Source organism: Electrona antarctica (assembly GCF_951216825.1).
Source record: "Electrona antarctica genome assembly, chromosome: 15".
In the NCBI taxonomy this organism is placed as follows: Eukaryota; Metazoa; Chordata; class Actinopteri; order Myctophiformes; family Myctophidae; genus Electrona; species Electrona antarctica.
In genome coordinates, this window is record NC_136796.1 from 18,672,283 (window position 1) to 18,699,510 (window position 27,228).

The window sequence follows — 27,228 nt, forward strand, 5'->3', positions numbered from 1 at the left end:
TGATAAATGCAATATGCTGTTAAACAGAAGGAACAGCGGTTTACAGCTCCAATGATGTATGAACTGGGGCCCTAATGGATAGCCTACTGTACAACTGTGTCACCCACCAACAGAAAATATGGTAGGCTATTTTGTAAAGCATTTCACAAGCTCCTGTCACGATAAGGTTTAGTGCACGTGTAGGCCTACTCTTGTAGACTATGGAGCATCATGCATTATTAATATACTCCAACAACTGGCAGAATGTTCTTGTCAATGTTATGGCATGGCTGCTTATTCCACAGCACGTGCTGTTCTATAGGTTAATGATGCTTGGTTCAATATAGCTCTGGTCCATAGCTCTAATGCGTTTAACGCATTAGAGCTATGGACCAGAGCTAGGTTCAACATAAATGAGATGAATAACCGTCTAAGTCCACACTAAATATCCATAATGTATAAATGATGGATACGGGGTCAGATAGACCTTTTCGGGGAGGGGTCAGAATATATTATGGACTTTAGACTGTTATTCATCTCAACTGCTCACTTAACTAACTAACTGATTGATTGATTGAAGAATTTATTAACAGTTTGCAGAATTACAGTACATTTCAAGCACAAACTCAATACAAAGGCTGTTAACTGTGAGTGGACGACCCAATTAAGCATTACACTTGTTTCCAACAGGGTCCACCATGTTCAAATCATCAAAACATTTAGAGACGTACAAATAGACAACTAACTAACAAGCAATTTAGAATTAGAACATATAGCTGCTCTGCTGTTCTATGCATTTGTTATCTGATAAATTCTGTTCAGCGGCCACATGAGGGCGTCGTAGGCCCTGATTGGTGCGCTCCTGAGTCCTGCTTGTGAAAGTAAAGTAGTGGATCTGGATCCCATAGAGGTGGAATGGTGTATCCTGTCTGTCGCAGGACTGGAGGGGGAAAAAAGCTATTTTTGAATTCTTCCAGCTTGCCTTGTACACTGGAGACAAACGTCTACCGGGTGTGCGTGTGTGTGTGTGGAGGAGCCGAGCCGAGCCGAACTGGACCGTAGCGGAGCGTGTGTGGAGGGATTCATTTATTTAACAATGAATGGACGCTGACTGAGTGCAGCAGAACTTGGATTTCGTCCCGTTTGTTCAACGAGGTGGACTTATTGAATGTTCCATAAACATTTCAACATGTATGCAGCAGCCTTCCTACTGATGGTGACCGCACTGAGGATCCAAGCTGACAGCCTGGAGTCACCAACAGGTACTGAAACTATCCTCACTCACTATACTCTACCTCACTACACTCCATATAGTAGTACCACGGTGTCGCTTAAGCTTGCTGACAATTATTGTCAAAATCATGTTCGTTCTTATCGGCAACTTATCGTCCGATGGAGACATATGGAATGTAAAATTATAATTAATAGGCTACTGTCATGGTATTGTTAAATAACACTGCAGTAGGCTATTATTTATCTGTCACACGCAGCAAGACATGCACATGTGAATTGTATTAGGCTAAGTTAAAGTTTGGCGTAAACTTCAGTCCATGCATCCCTGTTGGAGGTACGGTTGGTAATTAATTAATGACACGTGTTAACCACGGTACCACCGGTACATATAAGTTATACGACAACAGACGTTGTATTGCGATTGATGGGTGTAAATTGTCACCTGCAGTCTGCAGAGTGTAACGTGTGCCCCTGCACATACTCTGGAGGAATAAGTGGTGAGAATGTGGTCCGTGTGAATGGAGGAAAGTGGAGACATTTAATTGTGCCATAACTTTCAAATGGATATGGCAAGAACTGGCATGAATCAGAATTATAGCCTACATAAATATATCATGTAATATGTTGTTATAGGCCTATGTATATCACTCAAATTATATGGCTGTGTATATGGAATACATGATGTAATGTAGAGACACACACACACACACACACACACACACACACACACACACACACACACACACACACACACACACACTCCTCCCAGGCTATTGCAGTGTTTCGTTTCGTTTATTTATTTCTCCCAAGAACCTCATAAGTTGTCCAGCTGCAGGTTCTCTTTCCTCTGGGGAAGGCAGTGCAGAGCTGGCCACATGCCAACTCATCCATTCCCTGACCTTTGATGATGGTGATTGACACAATCTTCACTCTGCAACTGTTTGGGTGTAAATTAAGGCTGGCATCTCAGCCCTGGTGATGTGCTGTGCTGTTTGAACCATCCTCTGGCTCACGGTTGTGATAGAGGTTTGGATTGTGATGTAACACCAGATATTGGCGAGATGTCTTGCTCTGTTGCACCATTGATTAGAAATTGATAATCCAAAATAGTCTCCTCATTGACTTACAATACATTGTGTATGTTAAACTTGAAATAGGTCTCAACGTCACTGTTGGTACATAAACAAACACTAGCAAAGCAGATTTTGCTAATCGTGTGACACAACCAAGTCTCGCTTTTAGGTCTAACTCTTGGAATTAAACAAATAGAATTACATATTGTCCCAGAGAAGAAAACATAATGTTACCGAGTCACCGACCTTTCCAGGCTATAGTAATCCCTGGAATTCATAGACCCAAGTTTAATAAAGTCAGACCCTGTCATGTTGTTTTGAGTGAAAAAAAGAGCACAGATACAGCTCTGAATGTTTGGGGACTCCTGTGAGTGCCATAGCTATGAATAGTAACGGTATTGGGGGGGTGGACACATGGGAGGCCAAGAGGGAGGAGCTTGCTTCACCAGACGCTGCATCCGTGGACTTCCTTCGAACGTTCCCCATCTCTTTCCTTGGCTCCTTCCCTCTTCGCAAGTCAAGCGTCAAATCCAGGAATGTAAAGGGCCTTTTTTAAACGTCCACCCTTCTTTTGTTACTTTCCGTCGAAATCCCTCTCCTTTTTGCTTGTCTTTTTCACCTGCGCCTGCACCTTGCCCCTGCTCTCGTTGTTTCCTCCGTCAGTCAGTCCGTCAGTCCGTCTGTCCATCCGTCAGTCAGTGTGTGTACGTGTGTGTGAGTCAGTTTTCTGCGTGTTGTGTCTATGCGTGTCACTGGAGGTCTCGATCTTCCAGGTACCTGTACTCGAATGCAATCTACAACAAGACATTGTGAGACGTTGTGAGATCAGCTATTTTGGCTGAATGTTTGCCACAGAATAGGAAAGGGATGCTAGGGTTCATGTGGTTTAAGGTTGTACTTTATTGTTAAATCTTGTGTACAGGTACATAAGAGTAAAACGTATTACTTGCACAAGCAGAGCGTGCAAGTACTGCGATCGGCTGGGTATGTATGTATGTCGGTATACTCCACCAGCCAATAAGGGATCGGCTGGGTATGTATATATGTCGGTGTCCTCCACCTTGTATTGATATTCTGCATTCAATTCTTATTTTAAACTTGGTGTCAGTAAAAAGGAACATCACAGGTGCAGCATGGTGACTGGGCATATCATGTTTGTTTTAAGTTATTTCCAAAAATTACGTTTTAGCAAATTCAACATAAACAAGGCGGAATCAGGGCGGAACAAGGCAGAAAGAGCCTGCTGGTTAGTCAGTCAGGGACCAATCAGAAGTCTGACAAATGGTGAATCAACGCTCAAGGGGTACTACCCGGAAGACTTTGTCGTTCTTCTATGGCTTCAAAACGCCACGAAGCAACTTCCATTGAAGTGAATAGCGGGGGGTGGGATATCGCTCCTCATTGAGTGAGTTACTTTGCTGGAGTGAAATCCTGTGTGTTTGAAGTGAAGCATGCAGTCCTGTTAGCTGGGCTGTGAAGAGCTGTGGCGAGAAGGTAGCCTAATTTATCGTAATCTAAGAATGAACCCACATCTTCACTCTGAACAGCACTCGCATGCAACAACACACACACACACACACACACACACACACACACACACACACACACACACACACACACAACAAAGGACAGTGATGGAAGATGGCTGTGTTAGGTCCATTGTTTCATATAACGATTTAGAATTATGGTTATTATATTGTGTGTGTGTGTGTGTGTGTGTGTGTGTGTGTGTGTGTGTGTGTGTGTGTGTGTGTGTGTGTGTGTGTGTGTGTGTGTGTGTGTGTGTGTGTGTGTGTGTGTGTGTGTGTGTGTGTGTGTGTGTGTGTGTGTGTGTGTGTGTGTGTGTGTGTGTGTGTGTAATTGAAAGAACAGTGCCATTAAATAACTTGCATTCATCTGATGCAAAAGCTACTGTAACTATATAAACTACTAACTCAATTCAAATCACAACTATGTGATTAACAAAACCTCTTCTGTTTTTTAATGTTGTCCTGGCTGCATTATGCTAAAGAAAAATGGGTACAATTAAACTCAAATCAAGTACTGTACAATGATCAACGGCACACCCACCCAAAGTTTGAATTAAAATTCTCATATTAGCATACCTTGATGAGATGGATTGCATAATGTTTTCTCCTGACAGTCTGTGATTGCTGAAGTGAACATGTTTCAATATATGTTTGGGTCAGCAAAGTGCACACACATTGTCAGCATTTGATTGAAGCACTTTGAGTCAGTGAGAGGTATAAGGCAATACATCTCTTCTATTTTTTATTTTTTTATGGCTTTTAAAGAATGTTTATTGCTTTGACTGTTGGGCCCCAGTTAGTAGTTAGTTACTAAGTCAGTTTCTTTAGATTTGGCGTAATGTTTGTTGGTCAAGCAAGCAACAATTGCACAGTATGTCAAGGACAAACTGAAAATGCTGTTTTTAGTTAAAGGCGATGCAGTTATAATTTGCATTGTGCATTGTTGAGTAAACATATAGCCTAATAACGACTTGGTCTCCGTCCATTCGTTAGCGGTTAATAGCATGTCAGGCATGGGGTTTGTGTACAAAGCCTCACAAATCAAGGTGCTGAACGAAGCATGGACTTTTTAAGTGTCTGCTTGTTTGCATACTGTATGCATATTATCTGAATGGATATGTCATGCGTATACATGTATGTACGGTTGGTAATGGGGCGTTTAAGTTAAATAACTCCGAAACTACAAATCATTTCAAAGTAAAAAGTTCCAGCAGTGTGAATGGAGTTTCTAGGTGAAAGTGCTTTTTTTGACGTGCCAATATCTGCCATTGAGCCCCATTGTGAATTTCTCAAATTTGAAAGCACTATATCTAAAACTATGAAACATTTCAAAGATTTCTTTTCAGGCAAACATTTGAATGGGGTTTCTAGGTCTAAGTATGTAGGACTAGTAGCATGCCAAAGTTTGTGCTATTGCCATTGAGAATGCATTGGGCGTTTAAGTTAAATACGGGGGGGACATATTTTGACAGCAGAAACTGCCTGTCATAATTTCTCCCTATTCCAAAGCCCCCCCAGGTACATTATATATTTAAACTATTTTCAGCAATGGTACACTTATTTTTTCAGTGGGTAGATCTTGTTGAGCTGGTCATTTTGAAAGTATATCTCACGTCATAAATGTGTGGGCACCCCTGATGTAGGACTAGTAGCATGCCAAAGTTTGTGCTATTGCCATTGAGAATGCATTGGGCGTTTAAGTTAAATAACTCAGAAACTACAAATCATTTCAAAGTAAAAAGTTCCAGCATTTGTCTCCACAGTAAGCTGAATTATAAAATGTGTGAATGGAGTTTCTAGGTGAAAGTGATTTTTTGACGTACCATAGAGCTGCCATTGAGCCCCATTATAAATTTCTCAAATTTGAAAGCACTATATTTCTAAAATTATGAAACATTTCAAAGATTTCTTTTCAGGCAAACATGTCCACCGTAAGATGAACCTAAATAGGTTTGAATGGGGTTTATAGGTGTAAGTATGTAGGACTAGTAGCATGCCAAAGTTTGTGCTATTGCCATTGAGAATGCATTGGGCACATTATATATTTAAACTATTTTCAGCAATGGTACACTTTTCAGTGGGTAGATCTTGTTGAGCTGGTCATTTTGAAAGTAGATCTCACGTCATAAATGTGTGGGCACCCCTGGTATAGACAATGCAGGCGCCACACATACATGTACAGTACTGCACATGGGTAGAAGCTGTATTAGAAACCTGGTACTGACAGTAGCAACGAGTACGTCTTCACAACGTTCTGCTGATGATGCTGATTAGTCTGGACCGCTACTTGCCTGTCGTGTCAAGTCTTGTGACTTACGTGTCAGGTTGCTAATGGACCTGACAGCCTTGGTCCTGGCCCTGCGGGCCCTGGTGCTCAGGGCTTCTTCTTGGGATCCGTCTGTCACTTCAGCTCCAGGTTGTACGAATGTGTTGCTTCTTTACTCAACGGCAACAAATCATTATTGAGCAGATGGAATTATGCCAGCAGGGAACACTCTGCCTATCAGAAGGTCTCTCCATTTTTGAGATTTTTGAGTTAATTTGCTTTGTTTTAGACATGCTCGCTTACTTCATTGGTAATTTAGAGGCACCTGCCTGGCTTTGCAGGCGTCATCGACATCATTAGTGCCCACTGCTACCTCAACGTCTCATGTCACCTCATATAGCACAATAATGCTGCAGCCCTTGGTTTATGTTCCAGCCTTTAAAAACTCTTAGTCATTTCAAGTGAGCTGTATAATGACCCGCTACTCAGTGCAGAAATATAAAAGAACCACTGAATAAAAACTCCTCCCTGTAAAAGGCACACATCAACTGCCTCTGAAGTCAACTGCTCTAGTCTAAAAGCACTGGCTTATCCCTCTTCTCAGGTTGGCATCCGTGACAGATATGCAGAGCGCTGCTAAACGTATGAACGCAGAGCGCTGGCTGGGCTACGCTTGCTGCAGCAGCAACAAAAGAACGGGGAGCTGAAAAGTGTCCAGACTTTTGAACTGTGTGAGATGTGCGTAGACATCAGACAGCCAGAGCTTCACTTTCCACCAAGTTTTATTCTTTTTTAAGAAGTCCCCAGAGTAGGAAATCAAACTTTCCTCTCCTACATGGCTGGCTCTCTGCTCCATCGTATACCACCTGTCACACATTCTCCACATAGTACTTGCTCTTTGTGACAATGCCTCTTTGAGACCAATCCACACCAGAAGCTGGCCTCAGTGCAGTCACTCTCCTGTGCTCAGGCAATTGTCCAGACTATTTACTGGCGTGAAACGTCTGATCAGGCCTGACTTGTGTGAAGAATGTCAATAGAGAGAGAATCCCACTGATCCGCAAAATGTCACCTGGTGGGAACTATAGGGAACGAATGCTTTTTTTTTGTTGCTTTCGCCTATATTTTATATTTTTTAAGGAGGGACAGACAGTAGGCTGTCAGGAAATGGGGAGAGAGATGGTGGGGTGACATGCAGTAAAGGCCGTCGAACCCGCGGCACACTACCAGACTGCATTACCAGCCACGGTGCCTGGACCGCTGAGCCACGGCCCAGGCCAGGGAACGAATGCTGCAGCCAGCCAGGTCAGGATTCCCTGAAGTGATGCTTTTGGCCAGTGCTCAAGCAGGTGTTACTTTGGTTTATTATGACATAACATGGAATAATAATCTGGAATAACATTTCTTCCCATCCCCTTCCACAGCTTCGGGGATAAATAATTTCACACCAAAAGCTATTTCTTTCCTTTCAGTCATTTTTCCTCTCTACTATGCCTCTCACTGTCACGGTATATCTCTCACCAAACCCACTGACTAGACCAAATCCCAGTGTTGTTAACCTGTTAACAATCCTGTATAATTAAAGATGAGTTCCGTAATTTGTTTCCACCCTAAAACATGATGATCAGGTATTACTATTATATAAGGAGGAAGAATCTTTTCAAAAAAGTGTACATTATTTGTTAAAATGTAATTTTTATGTGGGCACGTCCATCAGTTCATTAAGTATATGGTGATGGGTGGTGATTAGGGATGGGTATCGTTAGGATTATTGTGAGTCCGGTACCAATTCCGGTTCTGCTTACCGATTCCGGTTCTTAACGGTTCCCTATTTCGGTTCCAAAATGGTTGGAACGGTTCCTTAAATAAGAGGTCAAATGTTTATTTAACAAAAAAAGCTCAATGTCAATTTAAGACATGTAATGAATAGTGTAACATCCTCTCCTTTATTCAACGTTAGACTGGGCAAGCTGTCTAAACTGACGCCGGTGTCACACACACACACACACACACACACACACACACACACACACACACACACACACACGGGCACGCGTAACGCTTTCTCTCTCCTCTCTCGTCTCTCGTCTCATCTCAGCTGTAGATACACTTTAATAAGCAGGTGTTTAAAATGATCAAACCTTTGAGCCTCAGAGCGTCTCCATGGTGCACTAGAGCAGTGTTTTTCAACCGGTGCACTAGAGATGCAGTATTAAAAGTTTTGATTTGAGGACCTTGAAAGTAAAAGAGATTTAAGGAAAAAAGGGGGCTTTGCGTCCCTCAACACATTCTGTTGAATCATCTGTCTTGTCGAGATGAGTCGTGATGATCCCCCTGTGCACAGCATGGGGGGGGGGGGGGGGGGGGGGGGGTGGCGGATATGCAGTTTTTTCAGTTTAGAACTCCAGAATTTCACTTACTCTTGTCTTGGGCTCTCTGTTTGCATGTTGATTAGCATGTTACGAAGCCTGTGTCTGTGGTTTACAGACAGCTTGTCTCTTTTGGCCAAATGCAAATAAATACCTCATCTATACTAAACTGCAACACAGAACAATGTTGGTGTACTGTAGTGGAGAGATTTCCTGAAAAACAAAGAAAGTGGCAGTGCCGCTGCCTCATGTTTATACGAATGTGGTTGGCTCTCCAGACACGGATAATGTGCTCATTAGTATCTTTATACCAGTCTGCTTTGCACCGCCTCCCTTCCCACAACCCCTCACACTTGTTTGCCCTTTGGTCTCATAGAAAAACTAGTGGAGAGTGAAGTTTGAGGTATGAATCTTCATTGTACCAACACGCATCGTCTCTTCCACTCTCAAACCCTTCCACTTACTTAGCCTGTGAACGCCGGACATATAAATGCAAAGGCTCACATTCATGAGCAGGGAACCGGCACACATCATCATCTCCTGCACGCGTGATGAATGAGCCACCAGTGGCCACAGCGGCTTTAGCATTCACGGTAGAATGTGCTCGGATGATTGGACATGTACCCTATGCCTCTAAGGCGCTCATTTAGTTTTTAGGACACGTATTACCAGTGGTGTAATGGTGATTTTTTTCTTCTCTGTACCACGGAACGTCACGCGCACGCACACGCACGTGCACACGCCTACACTGCATGTGCGCATCGTGGCAGGCGTGATGTGCACAGAACAGCTAATAGCCTAATCCTATATTGTTTATCGTGTATGAGAGTTTTAGACACACAAACACAAAAGTAGAGTTAAAATAATCAGCCAAACTTCTTTACTGCACAGTAGCGAAACTAAAAAGTTTGCTTTGGACTATTCTGTTCTTTGATTGTGGAGGAGGCATTCTTGTTGCGTGCAGAACAACACAGCAGCAGTACTGCAGCAGCAGTAGCCTACCTCAACCATACTGCTGTGTACGTGTTGCTTATGAGAAGTTAACGTACGCTCAGGTAAACAGTTAAAGCTGTTGTTATGCAAAGTAGTAGCCACTTGAATTGGGCAGGATACTTGACATGGTGTGAAAATAGGGGGGGGGGGGCACCACCACCACCAGTAAACCTAGACAAGTCAGCACTGGGTACTTTGTGCGTCTTGGAAAGTCTCGTGACCCGAAGTTAGGTGCGTCTTCTCTTGAATCTAGGGGGATGCGTTCTAGTGTGTACACGCTAGAACGTGCAGTTCCGTTCCGTCCCTGTGCATGCACGTCAAAACATTACTGGTACCACGGTCGGACCCACGGTTCTCCAGAACCACCACAAAAGGCTCTGGTCAGGCTCTGCCAGTGGGCCTAATCAGCCTAAATCCCATCACCTGTGCAATTTCCAGCCTCTGCCTCAGCCAATTGATTGCCATGGCAACCCCACACCTGGCAATTGATTACTTAACCAGTCCACTTGACAGACTTATACAGAGATCTCCATGTGGGACACAGACAGACAGTTACAATGGGTGCTATGACAACAGGTATTGCATACTACAGAGCTCTCCATATACGGTATGGGCACAAAAGGGACACAGACAGATAGTTAAAACAATTGCATCGTTCCCAAGTAGGCCGGTGGCCGACGGGCATGTACAGGTCTAATTTATTCAATAAGTAAACCCCTAAGTGTAGGCTCAGCATCCTGTGTGAAGGGAGGGAGGGAGGAAGGGACGGACAGACATAGGGAGGGGTGGGCTTAGGGCTATCGATTTCATTAGACAAAGCTGTCAGGAAACAGCATGGAAATCAGCTGGTGGTCCTACCCCCCCACTTCCTTCTGCAACTCCCTAATTCTCTTCCCCAGATCCCCAACTCCATAATTCACTTGGTCTCCATATTAGCCTTCTTCTTCACATGTCGTGGCCCTGTGACCTCCTGGGTCTGCAACCATAATATCAGCATCAATGAGCAGGTTAGAGAGAGAGAGAGGAAGAGAGAGGAAGAGGAGAGAGAGAGAGAGAGAGAGAGCAGACAGAGATGATGATGGGATAACCCCAGCAGGCATTAACAACAGCAGGCGGATCTACTTTGTTGTAAAAACCTGGCCAGTTGGCATATGTTGTTGTGTGAGATCTTTAAGCACAGGCTCTGGAACGTTGACCTAGAAAAGTGATGAGAGCAGCAGAAACCTTCCTGCTAACTCAATCAAAAGATTGCATGCCATTGGTTGCTTTTTTTGTTCATCCTCTTCTCTCGTTTATTTAGTATTTTGCATTCAGCGCTAGTTTTCCACCATTTATGTGCATTTATGAAGCTGAAAAGAAATCCTTCCTCTGCACTGGGAATGGCAGCTCCGTAGAGACTGTGTAGGCAAGTTATTTGTCACACACACACACACACACACACACACACACACACACACACACACACACCACTCCAGCAGCGTTCTGTTTAAGAGGAAGGAGAGGATGAGGAAGATAGGACAAGGAGAACGTCGAACTCAATCCTATCCTTCATTTTCTGTTCTTTGACCCACACCAAACACCTCAGTCTGAAGGGATCATTCGTACGCTCATATAAATCTCCACAGCAGGTCTCTAATCACATGCAGGAGAATGTAGGACAGGTTTATGTATTGTTTTCATATCGCCCCAACCCCCACTTTGTACCAAGCTGGAATACCTGCTGTTCATTGAGACTGTCAGTCGGAGAGAGAGAGAGGGCTAAAGAAACGGTTGAATGTGAAATACATTTGCTGTAGGAAGTACGCTTTCTGCATAACACGGACACAAACAATATAGCTGCAAGCAGCGATAAGACGGGGCCAAGCAATAAAATAAATCACACCCGTATGAACTGAGCAGTGCAGGCTGCTCAACAACACAAATGGTAAAATGGTAAATGGTGCATTTTATATAGCGCCTTTATCCAAGGCGCTTTACATAGATTGTGCATTACATTCACCCATTCACACACACATTCATACTCCGATGGCAGCGGAAACCATGCAAGGCACCAACCAGCACATCAGGGGAGAAGGCTGTCTTACTGGGACAACATGTACTCCAGGAAGGAAGTGAGACCAGTGTCCATGACATCACTGGCACTTTGAAATACTAAAATATCTAAAAACACTTATTACACACATAAAACCCCAGGAAAGTGTTTCTTGTCTCCCAAACATCATTAAAATAAGATCTGGTGGCAAAGGGGGTGAAGTGGCCCTTTAATTATGTTGCCATTTCAATATGCTATGGAGAAAACACAATTTCAAGCCATTGTCCTCGTATCTCGTCTTAAATCAGTGGCATGTGAAATCCTTGTTCAGTGTGTGTGGGGTGTTGTAGCAGGAACTTGGAGGGGGAAGGAGGATGTCTTTCTAGCTAATTAGGCAGCTGAAATCATCCTTTGTGAAGGCGTGTTGAGGGAAGGCTTCTGGGTTCATCGGTTTTGTGATTCTGGTTCTGGTTTCAGGGTGTGGGTCCATTGACGGGTGAGACCTGCCGGCTCCCGGATTAATTCCGGTACAGTGACTATCTGCTCCAGTGACGGGGCGCTGCTGCAGGATTTAAACCATGTCTGCTTTCATTGAGAGACGAGAGCACAGAAGCAAGACCACCCCCCACGCCCTCATTATCACAGAGAAGGAGGCGCGGAAGTAGAGAAAAATAAGATGAACTGACAACATGTAAAAAAGAGGAGAGGAGGTTATGATTGAGCAGAGAGTTGTGGTTGATGGGGGGTCAGGTGAGGGTGGTTACTGTATGGGGAGTGAAGCATAGAGAGCTAGTTGTCCTGCAGTGTGAACACAGGGGAGCCACTGTCCCCAGCTGCATGGTCCCTGTGGGACTATCTGTGTCAGAGCAAAGAGCGAGACGCACACCTCTAAACATGCAGCCGCGTCCTCATTAATGTGCAATACGACTCAAGACAGTATTTTAGAGACCATTTAGAAGTAGGAACGGCTCAATTTTCCAAGGTGATGCACTGTGAAGTCAAGTTTGACACCATCACATGCACACATGGACTGAACTACTCCCTGTGTGGATATATCCTTGCTGACTATGTTTTATGAGGCAGAGAAGAAAGAGAACACGTGAGTGAGAGAGAGAGAGAGAGAGAGAGAGCGAGAGAGCAACCTATATACAGTATTTTCATGGCCCGTCGCCTTGATCCTCTTTCTCAACTCAGAAATACTCAAGGGAGGCAGTTCATTTTTCCAAACGGTGTCTATGGACTGAAGCAATAATGAAAAATGTTCAATGGATACAAATCCTGCACACTGTTCTTGCTCAGCAGCTTCAGTTCCCTCAGGACCTTCATGTGTCTTGATGAACACGTGATAGTTAGCAGGGCAGTAGACTGTTTTCCATCTGCACCAATTTCTTTGCCGAAAGCTTTTACAGAATGTTTGCCCCAGAAGAGAGAGAGAGAGAGTGTGTGTGTGTGTGTGTGTGTGTGTGTGTGTGTGTGTGTGTGTGTGTGTGTGTGTGTGTGTGTGTGTGTGTGTGTGTGTGTGTGTGTGTGTGTGTGTGTGTGTGTGTGTGTGTGTGTGTGTGTGTGTGTGTGTGTGTGTGTGTGTGTGTGTGTGTGTGTGTGTGTGTGTGTGTGTGTGTGCGTGCGCGACTATGTTCACACTGTTTCTATATGGTCAGTTAATGTCCCTCTTGTGACTGTGGGATGAGCTCAGCTCCTATTCTGGAACATCAGTGTCCTGAAAATCTCATCTCTTACATATAAAGGTGGCAGGCGTTGCATGGAGGGGACATCATCCTCGTCTGCTGTCTCGTCTCGCTCTGGGGTTAGTCATGATGAATGGAGGAAGTCAAGAGAACTGAGAGTTTACCAGAGCTATATGATGACCTTGCAGCGAGCAATCGCTTGATTGATGTATTGTGTGACTTATGTAGGTGAATGCCAATACAACCCCCACATACATTAGTACATAACAGCTCATATCCTATTCTGTATGTGATTTGACCTTTAAACCCCATGTCTGAACTCTACTGAGTTGTGTACAGTTTGTGGTAAGGATTAGATGTGTGGGAGCTTATTGTCTCCCATGCCATTATGTGTCTGGGTGTCTAAACAGGATGTCTGATGCAGAGAAACGTGGCTCAGTGGAAAGTACTTCCATCAGCCCTGGACCGGTACCATTATTGTCATGTCAACCTTCATTCCCTTACTGCAGGTGTGTCCAAACTTTTTTTTCAAAGGGGCCATATTAGAAAATATTAAAACACCCAATAAGGGCCAACTACATCTCCTTGACTGACATAATGTGCCTACGGCTAACTATCACATGTTTATCAAGCTTCAGTTCCTGAGGGAACTGAATCTGCTGAGCAAGAGCAGTGTGCAGGATTTTTATCCATTGAACATTTTCATTATTGCTTCAGTCCATAGATTCAGTTAGATAAAAAAAAAAAAAATCTACGACTGAGCCGAGACTCTAAATCAGACAGACGTCTTTTCAGGACTCTTGACAGCCACTCTTCCTCATGCAGCACGTTGAGAACAAGGCTATGGCAGCCCATTTCCTGCTTATTTAGGGTCCAAATTCTAAAATAGTTGAACCATGCAGTTTCATTATAGTGTAATGTGAGAAATCGTCACCTTTTCTGACTCACAAAGGAGATTAAAAGCCTCTAGTTCTCTTCAGAAATCAATTTTAGTTATTTTATCAGAGAATCCGGCCAGAGGCTTGAGATGATCTTTATGTCCAGACAGAGATTATCTTGCCGCCATGTGTCCTCATTAGAAATACATGTAGATGGATTGGCATTCAGTTGCCAAAAGTAGTACAGCAGTAATAAAACACATGCAGGGCAGATACAGAAAAGAGAAGATAACATCTAAGGCTAGCAACCAATAGGTACTAGATACTGAGTGTGCGGAGCGACCATGCATAGCAGATCCCTCTCCAATGTAGAATAGAATAGAAGGGGAAAGAAGTACGAGGACATGAAAAATGACATGAAACAAGCTAGAACCTGCCAGGTCCAGATTTGTTAGATTTCTGTTTTGCTTCATCTTGTGACATTTTCGTCATGTGCAACATATCAGCAAACATATGGTTACATGTCTTATCGTGTCTCCTGTCACACACACACAATTTCCATCAGAATAACAGCGTGCTACTAAGCAGAAAACTCTGGCGACCAGATCTATGCTGTGTGTTCCGATTAACTTGACGATTAATTATTCTCCCCTGAACAGTCGGGGGAAGACGGTCTTTCACATCAGTGTGCACGACTGATGTTGGTGGGAGCAAAGGGTCTTCGTTAATCACTGGTGGAATCTTCAGTCTTCAACTGGAAGTAGAGCCCGACCGATCCGTCGGTCGCACCGATGTATCGGTCATTTTGGGCACCGATGCCCGACATCGGACATCGGTGGACATCTGTGTTTATTTAATCCGATGTCCCGATGTTTATAGTCAGTGACATGTTCTCTGTTTGACATGCGCATGAACGTTGAAATGCATTTACACGAACTATCCAGCCGAGGGAGATATAACAGCAGACTGTGAACTCAACCCGCAACTCTGCCACATGCGCTTCTTCGTTGACTCAATTCCTCTTCCTTGAGTCTGCACCGGTAAAGCCAAAAGGTGTGTATATATATAATCCACAAATGTTTTTCTCAACAACCTCTCGATTATACTGACTGAGGTTAAAGTTATCTATGACTAATGCCTTCCCAAAGAGAGTTCTAGACTATAAGCCCAATGAATGATGCGATGCGCGTCGCAAAAGAAAAAAAGGAGCATCGCGCGATGCTCCTTTTTTCTTTGTGTGCACACTACAATCTTAATCGTCTAGGCAGGATACTTGTACAACGCCAAATAAATAGATATCAACAATTAAGTTTTGTACGAGACGTTAATTCCCCACGCTGTGTGTTGAGCAGTGCCACACCAACTTGGTACAAACTTCAGCAGTTTAGCCAACTAACACCCCGACATTTTGTTCAACGACAAATACAAAACACAAGCATAACCCTCAAATTACGAGAGTCGTATTATCCAGAAAGCAATAGGAATTGATACCTGAAAGCAAACTCAAAGTTTGGCATGAAAGCAGCAGTAATTTAATAGTGGCCTCGTTCCTCCGACGGACGAGAAGAAAATGTAATGATCCCATTATTTGTGTAGCAAAACATCCATTTTCTGTTCGTTTGATGACGGTAGCTTAATCCAATCCAAATGGTATTTTTTCCCCCAGTCAACAGCCATAAGAATACACAATCATGAAAGTTTGACGTGCCAAACTTGTGTGCACATAATGATCCGTGTTCACTCTGTTCAGCTGCTGTCTGCGCAGTGCGCACATAATTATTTATATCAATTAATATCCTTCATTGAACGTCATGCTAACTGACGTTATTTTATGACACAAAGTCACAAACACGTTTTGCTATTCACTTATTGCACAGCCTATCCATGGCCTCATTCATACCAAGCAACAACTTGGCATGAATAAAAAAAATCACACCTGTGTGAAGTGAGCGCCCCTCAAAACCAGAATAAATAATGTCATTGTGTCAAATAAATTACTGTGTGTAGGCTATATTGCAAGGTGCAATTTAGTCATGTGTATATAGTATTTATTTTTTCCAACCACAGAAATGTACAGGGAAGCTTGCTAAATGGACTTTATGATGTAGTTCGAATAAAATAAATCTATATATCTATTTTATATTATATTTATATTTATATTTTATATACATATTAATTTATATATTCATCTTGTTATAGATGCCTGGAAGAGGAAAAGAAAGAAAGAAAAGCAAAGTGTGGAACTATTTCACAAAAGTGAATGATGAAGTCACATGTATACTCTGTGAGTACACAGTGAGCCAGGGTTCCGCAAAAGCTTCCCAAAGAAACACAAGCAATTTGTGGGGCCACCTGCAAGCACACCACAAAGACGAATATAAGGAGGCCCATGGAGAAAGACTCGAGGAGGAGACTAGCACCCTGTCCGTGACCAAACCAAGCCAGCCCACTTTACATGCAGTAATTGATAAAGTGTCCAAATGGACACCAGATGATAAACGATCCAAAGAATATGATAAACTTGTCTTGGAAATGATCGCCACTGACATGGAGCCATTTGCAATAGTCTCGCACGTTGGAATCCAGAGGTTGCTGGCTAAAGCAGAACCACGCTACACTTTCAAGAGTGAAAAGTTCTACAGAACAGTGATGCTTGATGAAGTTCACAAACGGGTTCAAGGGAAAATAAAGATCCTCGTTGCAAAGGAAAATGCAGGTGACAAAATGTCATTCACAACTGATTGCTGGTCAGGCTCCACAGAATCCCTGATGAGCTTGACTGCACACTTCATTGACAACAATTGGGAAAGACAGCAAGTCGTCTTAAATACTCAAGCAATGTCAGGTTCCCACACTGCAGAATACGTTGGCAACACATTCTTGAACATGTTGGAGTTCTGGGGCATAGATAAAGAGCGTGTGCTACTGGTGCTTCGGGACAGTGGGGCCAACATGATCAAAGGCATGAGACTTATCGAACTCCCTGATTGGAGCTGCTGTGCTCACACTCTGCAGCTTGTTGTCAATGAAGGCCTTGGAGCACAGAGAATGGTTGGAGATCTTATTGCAAAGATGAAGCGGATTGCAACACACTTCAGTCATTCGGTGCTGGCCAAGCAAAGGTTTCATGACATTCAAGTGGGGCTTGGAGTTGAACCAAACACCATACTGCAAGCGGTGCCAACTCGATGGAATTCTGTCCTCTACATGATCCAAAGGATGTATGAGCAAAGGCGTGCACTCACTCTTTATGCGGCTGAGTTTGGGAACTTCACCTGTCCAACTGCTACAGAGTGGGACATTGTCTCAAAGCTGGTTGACACTTTGACTCCATTTGAAAAGATCACCAAGGAAATGAGCCAAGCAGATGCCTCTGCTTCATGTATCCTTCCTATTGTGGCAGTGCTGAAGCTGCAGCTGCAGCAAGAGGGTGAAAATACCAGGGGCATTCAGACCTTGAGGAGCACCATGCTGCAGAGCCTAACACGGCGCTTTGACAAAGCGGAGAAAACAAAAGAAGTGGTGTTGGCGTGCTTCCTTGACCCTCGCTACAAGGACCGTCCCTTCTCAGACAACGTGGTGCGTAGCAAAGCCAAAGAATGGCTCAGGGAGGAGTCAGAAAACGATGCAGACAGGCCAGAGGCAGAAAACCCCACAGAGGCAGAAAACGCCACAGAGGCAGAAAACCCCACAGAGGCAGAAAGCAATACAGCAAAAAGAGCAAGAGTGGAAGATGTTCTGGAAGACTTTTATGCCAGTATACTGTCAGTGTCTTCAGAAGAACCTGAACCAGCTCCAGCGAGAGGCATCGATGATGAGATCGAGTCCTACCTCAGAGAGAACGTCATTGACAGGAAAAGTGGCAAGCCCCTTGAATGGTGGAAAGAGAACATTGCTCGGTACAAAACACTGTCAAAGATGGCCAGGCGATACCTCTCTGCACCACCCTCATCAGTTCCCAGCGAGAGGGTGTTCAGCACAGTTGGGGGTATTTATGATGACAGAAGGTGCTCACTCCTAGGTCAAAATGCAGAAAAGCTCTGTTTCCTGTATTATAATCTGCCACTGCTTAACTGGCAGTACTAGTTCACTCATTTGAGATTATTTAGTTGACCCACCTGAGCTGGAAAAGGGCAATATGTTTTTTTTTCTTCCATTTAACTTATAATTTATTTTCTTGAAATACAGCCTTGGAGACTGAGAACTGTTAATTGTGCCCCAGCTGGCAGACTGCTAAATAAATAGCAGGGTTTTTGTTTCAATTCAACTGTAGCAGAGATTGAGAATGCATGCAGATTGTTTACAGATACTGTTTGAGTTGTATCACTGACACTTTTGTTAAAAAGGATTCTGCCAATTAGTTTTACCAGAATGCCCCAGTGTCTCTGCCTCACCCCCCAGTGTGTGTGCACCCACCGGGCTTGACCGGTGGCAAGGACAGTGCGCACACACACACACACACACACACACACACACACACACACACACACACACACACACACACACACACACACACACACACAAACACAAACAAACAAACAAACAAACAAACAAACACACACGTGTATGTGTCTTGTTTTAGTTTCACATGGATACTGTACTGTTCTCTTGTCAGTATGAGCCAACCTCATTTGGGCTGCCATGACTTGTAATAAAGTTAATTTGGTAAATTAATGAACTGCATTTATGAGGCCCCTTTTTTCTAGTCTTCAAATTTACTTCAAAGTGCTTTACGTCATTTTATGCTGTATGACTTATGTGCCAAAACATTTTATTTAAATATATTCTATTGTTAACTTGAATAGAAAAAACGTATTTTGAAGTTTAGAAGTTTTTAAAATGTATTTTTTATTATTTTTAATAATTACTAAACATCGGTCCAAAACATCGGCACCGTATCGGCATCGGTGGTGTAGTTCCCTCCAAAATCGGTATCGGCATCGGACCCAAAAATATGGCATCGGTCGGGCTCTAACTGGAAGTATTCTCAAGTGTCCAGACGGAGCAGTTAGTGTCCAGTTAATTAGCCCGTGGGCGCTGACACTCCATTATCTGGCTCCTTTACATAGACAGGAGCCAGTTGAGGCGGTTCAGGCACCTGGTAAGGATGCATCCTGGGCGTCTCCTCAGAGAGGTTTTCCAGGCTAGCCCAGCTAATAGACCACAGAGCCGACCAAGGACCAGGTGGGGGGAATGTATCTCCATGCTGGCCTGAAAATGCCTCGGAAACTCCCAGTTAGAGCTGGCCAGGGAAAGTAGAATTCTCTGCTGGAACTGCTACAGTTCAGAGAGAGGGCATGTGGTCGCAACGGGTTCCCAACGCCAAATCAAATGGGTTCAGTTCAGGTCTGAGCCGAGTCTCCTGAGGAGGTGCGTCTGAAGCCTGTCCTGGACAGGACAGGAGTCTCCGGACGTAAAAACAAACAACACCACCACCACATACTGTAGATGGTGGCCTCGAGTCCCCAAGCCTCTCGCTGGCATCTTAGCCTTGATGCTAACATGAGGTGTAGTGTAGCTGTATACTCACTGACCCAGGTGTCACTGATGTGTATCTAGAAATTGTGGATGGTGAAAAAAGTGAAATATATGGTAACTTTGCTGTCACACCACAGGTTTACAGGTATACAAAAGCAAAACAGTACAGTTTTGCTTCCATTCCATTAGTTATGAAAACTGAACTGTACTGTATGTGCTATAGCCTCGCTTTGTAATGTAACTTTTTTTGTTTAGTTGGTTTCCTTTTACATTTTTATCCCATGATTTTGTAACCCATTTCTTTCACTCAGTGCCAATGCCTATGCTGCAATCCTGGGAGCTACAGTACTTTTCCTCTGCCTACCTAGGGAGAGCCCCGAACTGAGCTCATGTGCATGAGGAGTGATCAGGCCGCTTCTTATCACATGACCGGGATGTGTTTCCCCGCTAGGACATGGAAGGAACACGTTATTCCAACCACTTCCTTTCCCCTCCATCAGGCGCCTGGCTGGCCAGAGGGATGCAGTATAGAGAACAGGATTACTGCATGTTTTTTGTGAGTGTATCTACCCTAGGGGACACAGGGAGAACAAGCAAACTCCACACAGAAAGGACCTTTTGTCAACCCCACCTAGAGTATGGGCGCTGATGAAGCGGAGGAGAGAACACACCCACACCGCCCGCAGCATCCCCTCTGTAATGTAGCTGTTGCACATGTGTACAATGTGATGACATATTGTGCTGTCCTAGTAGTTACAACCAGGAGCACAGCTGCCAGGGAAAAAGACCCAGAGATAATGATCCTCTCCTGGGACAATTAGTTTTAACCGAGGAGGGTTTGTGTTGCTTTTTTCCTTATTTTTGTTAATTCTGCCTTCCTCGTTGGCTGTTCCACGGGGCAGGTTATTAGTAGAATGTAATTACGTCCATGTCATTGTTTAAGTGACAAATTGTTAAATTCTGGAGCTGCAGATACAACTACTGTATCTACATTTGAAATGCCATTCTCAAAAAATGATGTTCTCAGTCTCTTCTTATAATGTCCCAGGTGTGTGTGGGTGTTTTATTACTCTGGCAGTGAATGAATGGCAGGTTCAAATCTGGACACTAATTTCCGATACCGATGACCTAAAAAGAGTCAAATAATGACAGATATATCGGCCCGACCCAATCGGTCTATCTCTACTTCATATCAGTGAACCACTTTGGCAGAACACTATGCTTGAAGAAGGCAGGACAGAGAGAGATGGAATTGTAAAAGCTGCTCATTGTATGGCTGAATAAATGTAAATCAATAATTCCCTCCACCTGAGTAAGCCTGAAGGCTTCAGGCTTACTACAGGGTCCGTGCCATAGAATATATATAAATGTGAGTGAGTGCAGCATGGCAGCCCAGTCGAAGCCACCTGCTCCCATTAAACTCAACCCTGAAAAGGGACAGGTATAGGTAACATTGTCCAAGTGCTGCTGACAGAGATTAATTGAGGCCGATGTGGCCCCTGATGTGCCCCCCGGGGCCTCTCTGTGTCTCTGGCCTGAAATAACCTCTCTGAGAGCCTTTTCATTGGCGAAGGTAAGAATATTTCATGAACAAAGAAGCTGCTGCCGATTTGGAAGTGGCGGCTAATGGCCTCAGATGTTACATAGCAGCAGAGAAGGATTGCAGATTGGTTTCCCTCCGCCAACAGCATCCACAGACTTGGCAATCTGTGCCGCTGAGACGAACCAAGTGCCACATTAAGTCTACCCTGACTGTCACCAGAAAGAACTCATTTATGAAATGGGAGAAAACAACATTTTAATGTAGTCACAGATGGCTATGCTGGAAAATGAGACACAACATCAAACTGTAATTTTGTATACTTTTTTGCATACTCCTTTTCACATTTGATTTCTTTAATTCCCCTCTTAGAACATGTCATTCAACATACAAACACAGGTCAAGTATTATTATTATTATTATTATTATTATTATTATTATTATTATTAGTTTTTTGCAGCTTGCAGTCACGTAGCAGGGCTTTGTGTACATAGTTTCGAAATACCAGACACCGTTTGTATATGCAAAGTAGTTGCTAGAATGGTGGAGAGTACAGCCACTAACAAATGCTACACCCTCTACTGTGGAAACCAAGTACTGTCACATTTGTATGGATCTGTCACATCATCTGTCACATCACACACTGACGAAGATGTGATCGATGCATCGAAACGTTGTAATTTTATTGCCTGCACCATGTTGAATTAAAAAAAAAGGCTTAAACTGTCTGAGCTGCTCCAGTGCCTTCTTTCTGCCTGTTTATAGAGTGACTAGGGATGCCACAATCAGATGACCATCAGCTAAATTTAATATTTGACAGCTCTGTCGATTATTTTGCAGGTCACTAATATGGGCTGATCATGGTGTACAATTGCTAAATTTATGGTTCCTTCAATTTACTGGTCAGAGAGGCTCAAGGCATTTTTACTAAATCCTGGCTACCCTTGAGAGGGTAGAAGACCGATGGAAGAAACCACCTAACTCAATGTTTAAGGTTTTAGATTTTTTTTGGTTATAAATCAATGCTATTGAATATATTAAAAAGTTCACTCAATTGAACGGGATGTTTTTTAATTTCCTGAAAAATGAACATTTTGGAGTTAGGTGGTTTCTTCAGACAGCAGAGATATTCAGTGGCACAGACTCTTCCTTTATTGTATTTATTTATTATAGGTTTGTGCCAAGAATGGAAGGTTTTATTAATGTACAGTACAGTACAGTACAGTATGTCACATCTATGTTTTTAGATTCTGTGTGATGGGGACCACAGTGGAAGTAATGACTTTACTGTGTTTTTCATCCTCGTTGTCCTTCAACCCTTCTGTGTATGACGGCTGTAAGCTATTAAATAAATCAACAACAACAACCACCTAGACAAACTGCTATTAAAATCTCACAGCCTTCGGTGACACACTTGTTAAAATCCAACAAGACAGTGACAGTGACACATGCATGAAAAAACACCTTGGATTTCATCACTCCTGGTGACTTGTGAAGTTCATCTCCACTTCCTCTCTCTGCTGAATGAGTCTGTGCTCTCTTTCTGTAATTTCACTCCGCCAGCTGTGTAAACCCTGGGGGGAAACTCTGGGGTCCTGGACAGTTTTACATTTGAGATATTGCAGGAAATCAGCAAGGGATGGAGGGTGATTGGAGGTAATCAGACACATGTTGGCAATATGTCATCATTGACCTTCTGATGAGGGGTGATGAGTTGGTGGCTGTACACTGTGATCAGAATGGCCTCCTGACAGCAACGTGCACAAGACTTTTGACACTATACTGTAGCAGGTTGTATGCAGAGAGACATACAGACACATGTTTCTTTCACTCATGACCTTTCCACATGTGGAGCAGGTGTGTGATGAAAGTTATTGGACAGTCCTTTCAGTCGTTTCAGCCTTTTTCTGGACAACCAACACATATCGGACCACCAGGCAATTCACTTCACTTCTCTGGCCATCTGTGATACACACGCCAAGTGTTAGGTTGATCGGTCAGACGGAGGGGGACAGACAGACTCACAGAGATGTCATGCATTATTACAGATAGATATCTTACTTCCCCCTTGCTCTGGGGGATCCTTGGGCCCTAATTATGCAATGTGAATTGCAACTGCTCTTATTTAATTGTCATTTAATTGCATGTGTGCAGTCTTATTTTTTGTATTACACTTGACAGTTTTATTAAGTTCTACTATTTCATTTTATTTAAGTAGCGCCTGGAGAGAAAGGAAGCATGAGGTCAGTCCGTTGCTCTCCCCGGGTTGGCAGAGGGAGTGTAGCACCCAGGATTACGATTAGACAATTGACACTGGGTGAAAAGAAAATGGGTTACAAAAATCGTGGGATCAAATTTTTGAAGTAGAGCTTGGAGGAGAAGAACACATACCGGTAAATGATTGCTACATAAAAAACAATTAGAGAACGAGAGATTGTTATATTTATCATGAATATGGAATGAGCAGCCCCGAGAGTAATATTTATCTTCAACTGAGCTTTAATGTTGTTGCTTCTTTAGGGGTGAAATTGAAATGTAAAGTTTTCTTATATTGAAATCTACAAAGATCAAACAATATCAAAGGTTTGTGTTTGTGAGGAATGTCTGCCCACAATGATGAAGTAATATTCTTCTGTTCTCTTTTCCCATACGTTTGTGCACACTCCAGCATCACAAACCTTTCTTTTGTTTTCCGCTAAACATTTGCTCTTTGTTGTATTATTTTGTTTTGCCATAACTATTTGCTTTTTATTGGAGCCAAAAAATGTGGTCAGTGGTGTGTGAGGAAGCGGTGCTGGGGCGCTTTGTGTTGATTAGACCTCTGGAGGCTTTCTGATAATGCTGCTTTTCTTTACACTAGTCTCTAAGATGATGAGCATGTTAGTTTTCAGTCCACTGTACGTCTGCCAGGCACAACCCCAGTTGTAGCTTTTGTGCTTGCAGGCATGTGCACACACAAGCACACACAAGCACAACACACACTGCACGCACGCACGCACGCACGCACGCACGCACACCAACTGCATGCATGGACACAAACACAACCTACATATGCCCACACAGACACACAGCCTGGGCTGATTCTTCTGTCACGACTCAAGTCTTAGGTGGTATGAAGGTAGTATTACGATATATAGCAGTAGGCTTTTCAATAATGTTAAAAATACAGACGGAGACAACTTTTTTCCAACTACAAAATCTGTTTATTATATACATCATTTTATTCAATCTATTGAAAAAGTACTCTTATTTCTTATCTGTTAATTATTCTATGGTTCATACGTTTTTAAACCCAGCGAGACTTCTTTAAGTGGGTTAATTGCATATTAGACACAGTATTGTAGGCTTGACAATGTCATACATGCTACAATGACTTCTATCACCAGCATGCAGCTCAGCTTTTAAATACTGTCATTTACCGTATGCCCCGGTGAAGTGACAGGAATGTATGAAATAATGATACCACCCAATCTAATGAGAAGGATGGGGAGATGGAACTGGAAGGATGAGAGAGATGAAAGTGGGGACTCGGGAGAGAAAAGAGGAAACCACTGCTCTCAAGGCAAAACAAAGATGTTTAATATCCTTCTTGTGTTGCATGCTTAAAAAGACCCAGGAGGGAGAGAGAGGTGTGGGAGTTAGTGGTGTGAGACCAGTTTGACTCTCCAATCCCCCCCTCGCTCTGGCTCATTTCCTCCATGGTTCATGTCTCCTTCCGGCTGCTTGTTCTGCTGCTACACAGGAGGCCTGTGGTCATTATCACCCATGAGTGCTGCTCCTCCGCTGGGCTTTGAGGGGCCGACTAGTGACACGGGTCCTTCTTGTCACGCTCTGTGCACCGCTGCCTGGCTCCAGCCATCTGCTAGTGGCTTCATGGCTTGTCTTGTCACAGTGAATCTCCAGGTCGTGCTGCTGAGACCACCTCCATCAGAAGTTTGATGCTACTTGGAAGGTGCTGTTATTATCTTCAAGGCATTTTTCCACTCATTGCCCTCGACGCGGCCACTCTGAACAAGACAAGAGACATATGGGTGCAGACTAGAGATGCACCCTGCCTTCTCTGCACACAGAGGGGAAAAGTGGTTGGTATGTAGCCCAACACGTCTGTCTGTGAATACATGCAAACACATGGGTGAATACACATACAGTATGCATTTGCAAACAACAGACACATACAGCAAAAGTCTGTGCATACATTACTTTAATGATTGATGTTATTAGTGGGCTCGCTAGCCAGCAAGTACACTCATAACATTATATTTATTTCTTATACCAGATCTATCCACTTGTGGCCAGGTGCCAAGTGGTGCTAAACAAAGAACACGCTGATGTGTTTACTGTGTGACCCACGTTCTGTTGCCAGTTCTTATAAAATCCTGGCAGCTCTACAGAGTGTGTGAGAGTTTAAATATGGATTGGATATAGTGGGCCAGATAGAGAAGATTAAAATATTATCGTTACAGCAGCTTAAGTGTCATAATAGTTATTACCCTATCTTAAACTTTCATTCCTTGCTTAATGTTCTGAAGATGCACACATAAGCTACTGTGCATGCTTATGCACGCAAGGACTGCACATACACACACCCCAGCCTCTATATATAACCACTCCAGATGACCAGATCCATTATTTGGGCAGTGTGATCACTGTGTTAAGGGCCTTTCAAACGGGAAGCGAGGAACGCAGGTGTTGTTGCCTTGATCAATGACAGGTCTCCTCCAGGTCTGCTCAAGAGGGGCGCAACAACACAAGCGAAAATAAAGCGAAACAGAATCCAGGTCTGGTGAGTCGCGGGCATGTGCACGTAACGAGCATGCGCGCAACACATTCACGGGACCACGCTCATGTAAATACGCGTGCGTTGTCGCACCGCGACTGCTCCCCAGTGCTCCGCACAAAAACGCTTGTCTCATTGAAAATGAACTATAGGCGCGTTATATCGCTTCACGTTTGAAAGGCCCTTAACTCTCAGTCTCTATTACCGCTATTAACATGCAGCACCAGGCCATTTTAAAAACCTTTCATTTGTTCCTCTTGCTCTACACCACCTTATTTCTAACTGCTTTGCGGTGAGCTAGCAGTACTCATCAGATCAGTGGTGGTTCAGTGTGAATGTGGTTAGGTTCAATTATGTGCTTGTGTGGCCCATTGAAGCAGGTCCTCATGGTTGGGGTGGTGGGGTTGACATTGTAGTGTCTTTGTGGTGATTGAGGACCAGGGTGTGTGTAGGCTTCACGTCCCGCCCACGGAACAGGACATGTCCGTACGCATGTCAACGCAGGCTGCCAGTAGAGCTCTTATACATCTATATGTACATCTGCGTAGAACATCTTTGTTAGTGGAGACTAACAAAGTCTCCACTAACTAAAGTTTGTTAGTGGAGTAGATCTAGTACATTGGTTTTTAACCCTTTTCATATCAAGCTCCATTATTTATTCAGCATTGGAGCCACGGACCACCATTTTAGCCTCTCAGACCCAAAACTAAAGAATATTCTGTCGTTGACACACAATTCCATACTGTTGGCAAAAGTTGATAAAAAAAAATATCTCTAATTGTGTAGACTTCTTGTAAATTAAGTAAAATAAAATGTTAAACATCTTGTTTAACATTAATGTAACTCTTGAGAGCGTAAATATGGTTACCAACTCTCCATCATTTATCTGGGGACCACATGGAACCCCCTCAAGGACCACTAGTGGTCCCCGGACCACCGGTTGAAAACCACTGATCTAGAACATTGTCTGGATTGTTGAGGCTTGTTTGGAGCTGACACTCTGACAGTAACAGTATTGATGCAGATGTCCAGCATAGGATCAGGGGGGTTCAACCTTTTTCCATTCATAGACTTTCAATAGGCCATGGACCCTATTATTGCATTGTAATCATTTCAAGTGTATTCAACTATAGTGAAATTAAACTATTGCTCATTTGACTAGGGTCCTCCTGGTGGCCCCTCACACACCCCTGGGGGTCCCTGAACCACTGGCCTGGGGTACAGAATGTCTCTAGTGTAGCGGTGGTGTCAGACTAGGATTATAGGATCATAGAAATATACGTTGAGATACTCATGTTTGAGCTTTCTCCTTTGAATGCACACCCTCTGGCCCGTTAAAAGCTGCTTAATTAGCGGTAGCTTCTCTAAACAACTTTAGGAAAAAACATTTTTAATG

General features: G+C 43.5%; 1 protein-coding gene across 2 annotated transcripts in view; it reads left to right on the top strand.

Moving 5' to 3' along the window:
* Window positions 1-902: 902 nt before the first annotated feature.
* The window catches only part of LOC306938973 (receptor-type tyrosine-protein phosphatase U-like), a 170,806-nt gene continuing 144,480 nt past the window's right edge, over window positions 903-27,228 (top strand). For both annotated transcript variants that reach the window (XM_079523387.1, XM_079523388.1), the window contains exon 1: window positions 903-1,241. In XM_079523387.1, the coding sequence (XP_079379513.1) occupies window positions 1,148-1,241 (94 nt within the window). In that variant the 5' untranslated portion in view covers window positions 903-1,147. The remainder of the gene's footprint in view (window positions 1,242-27,228) is intronic.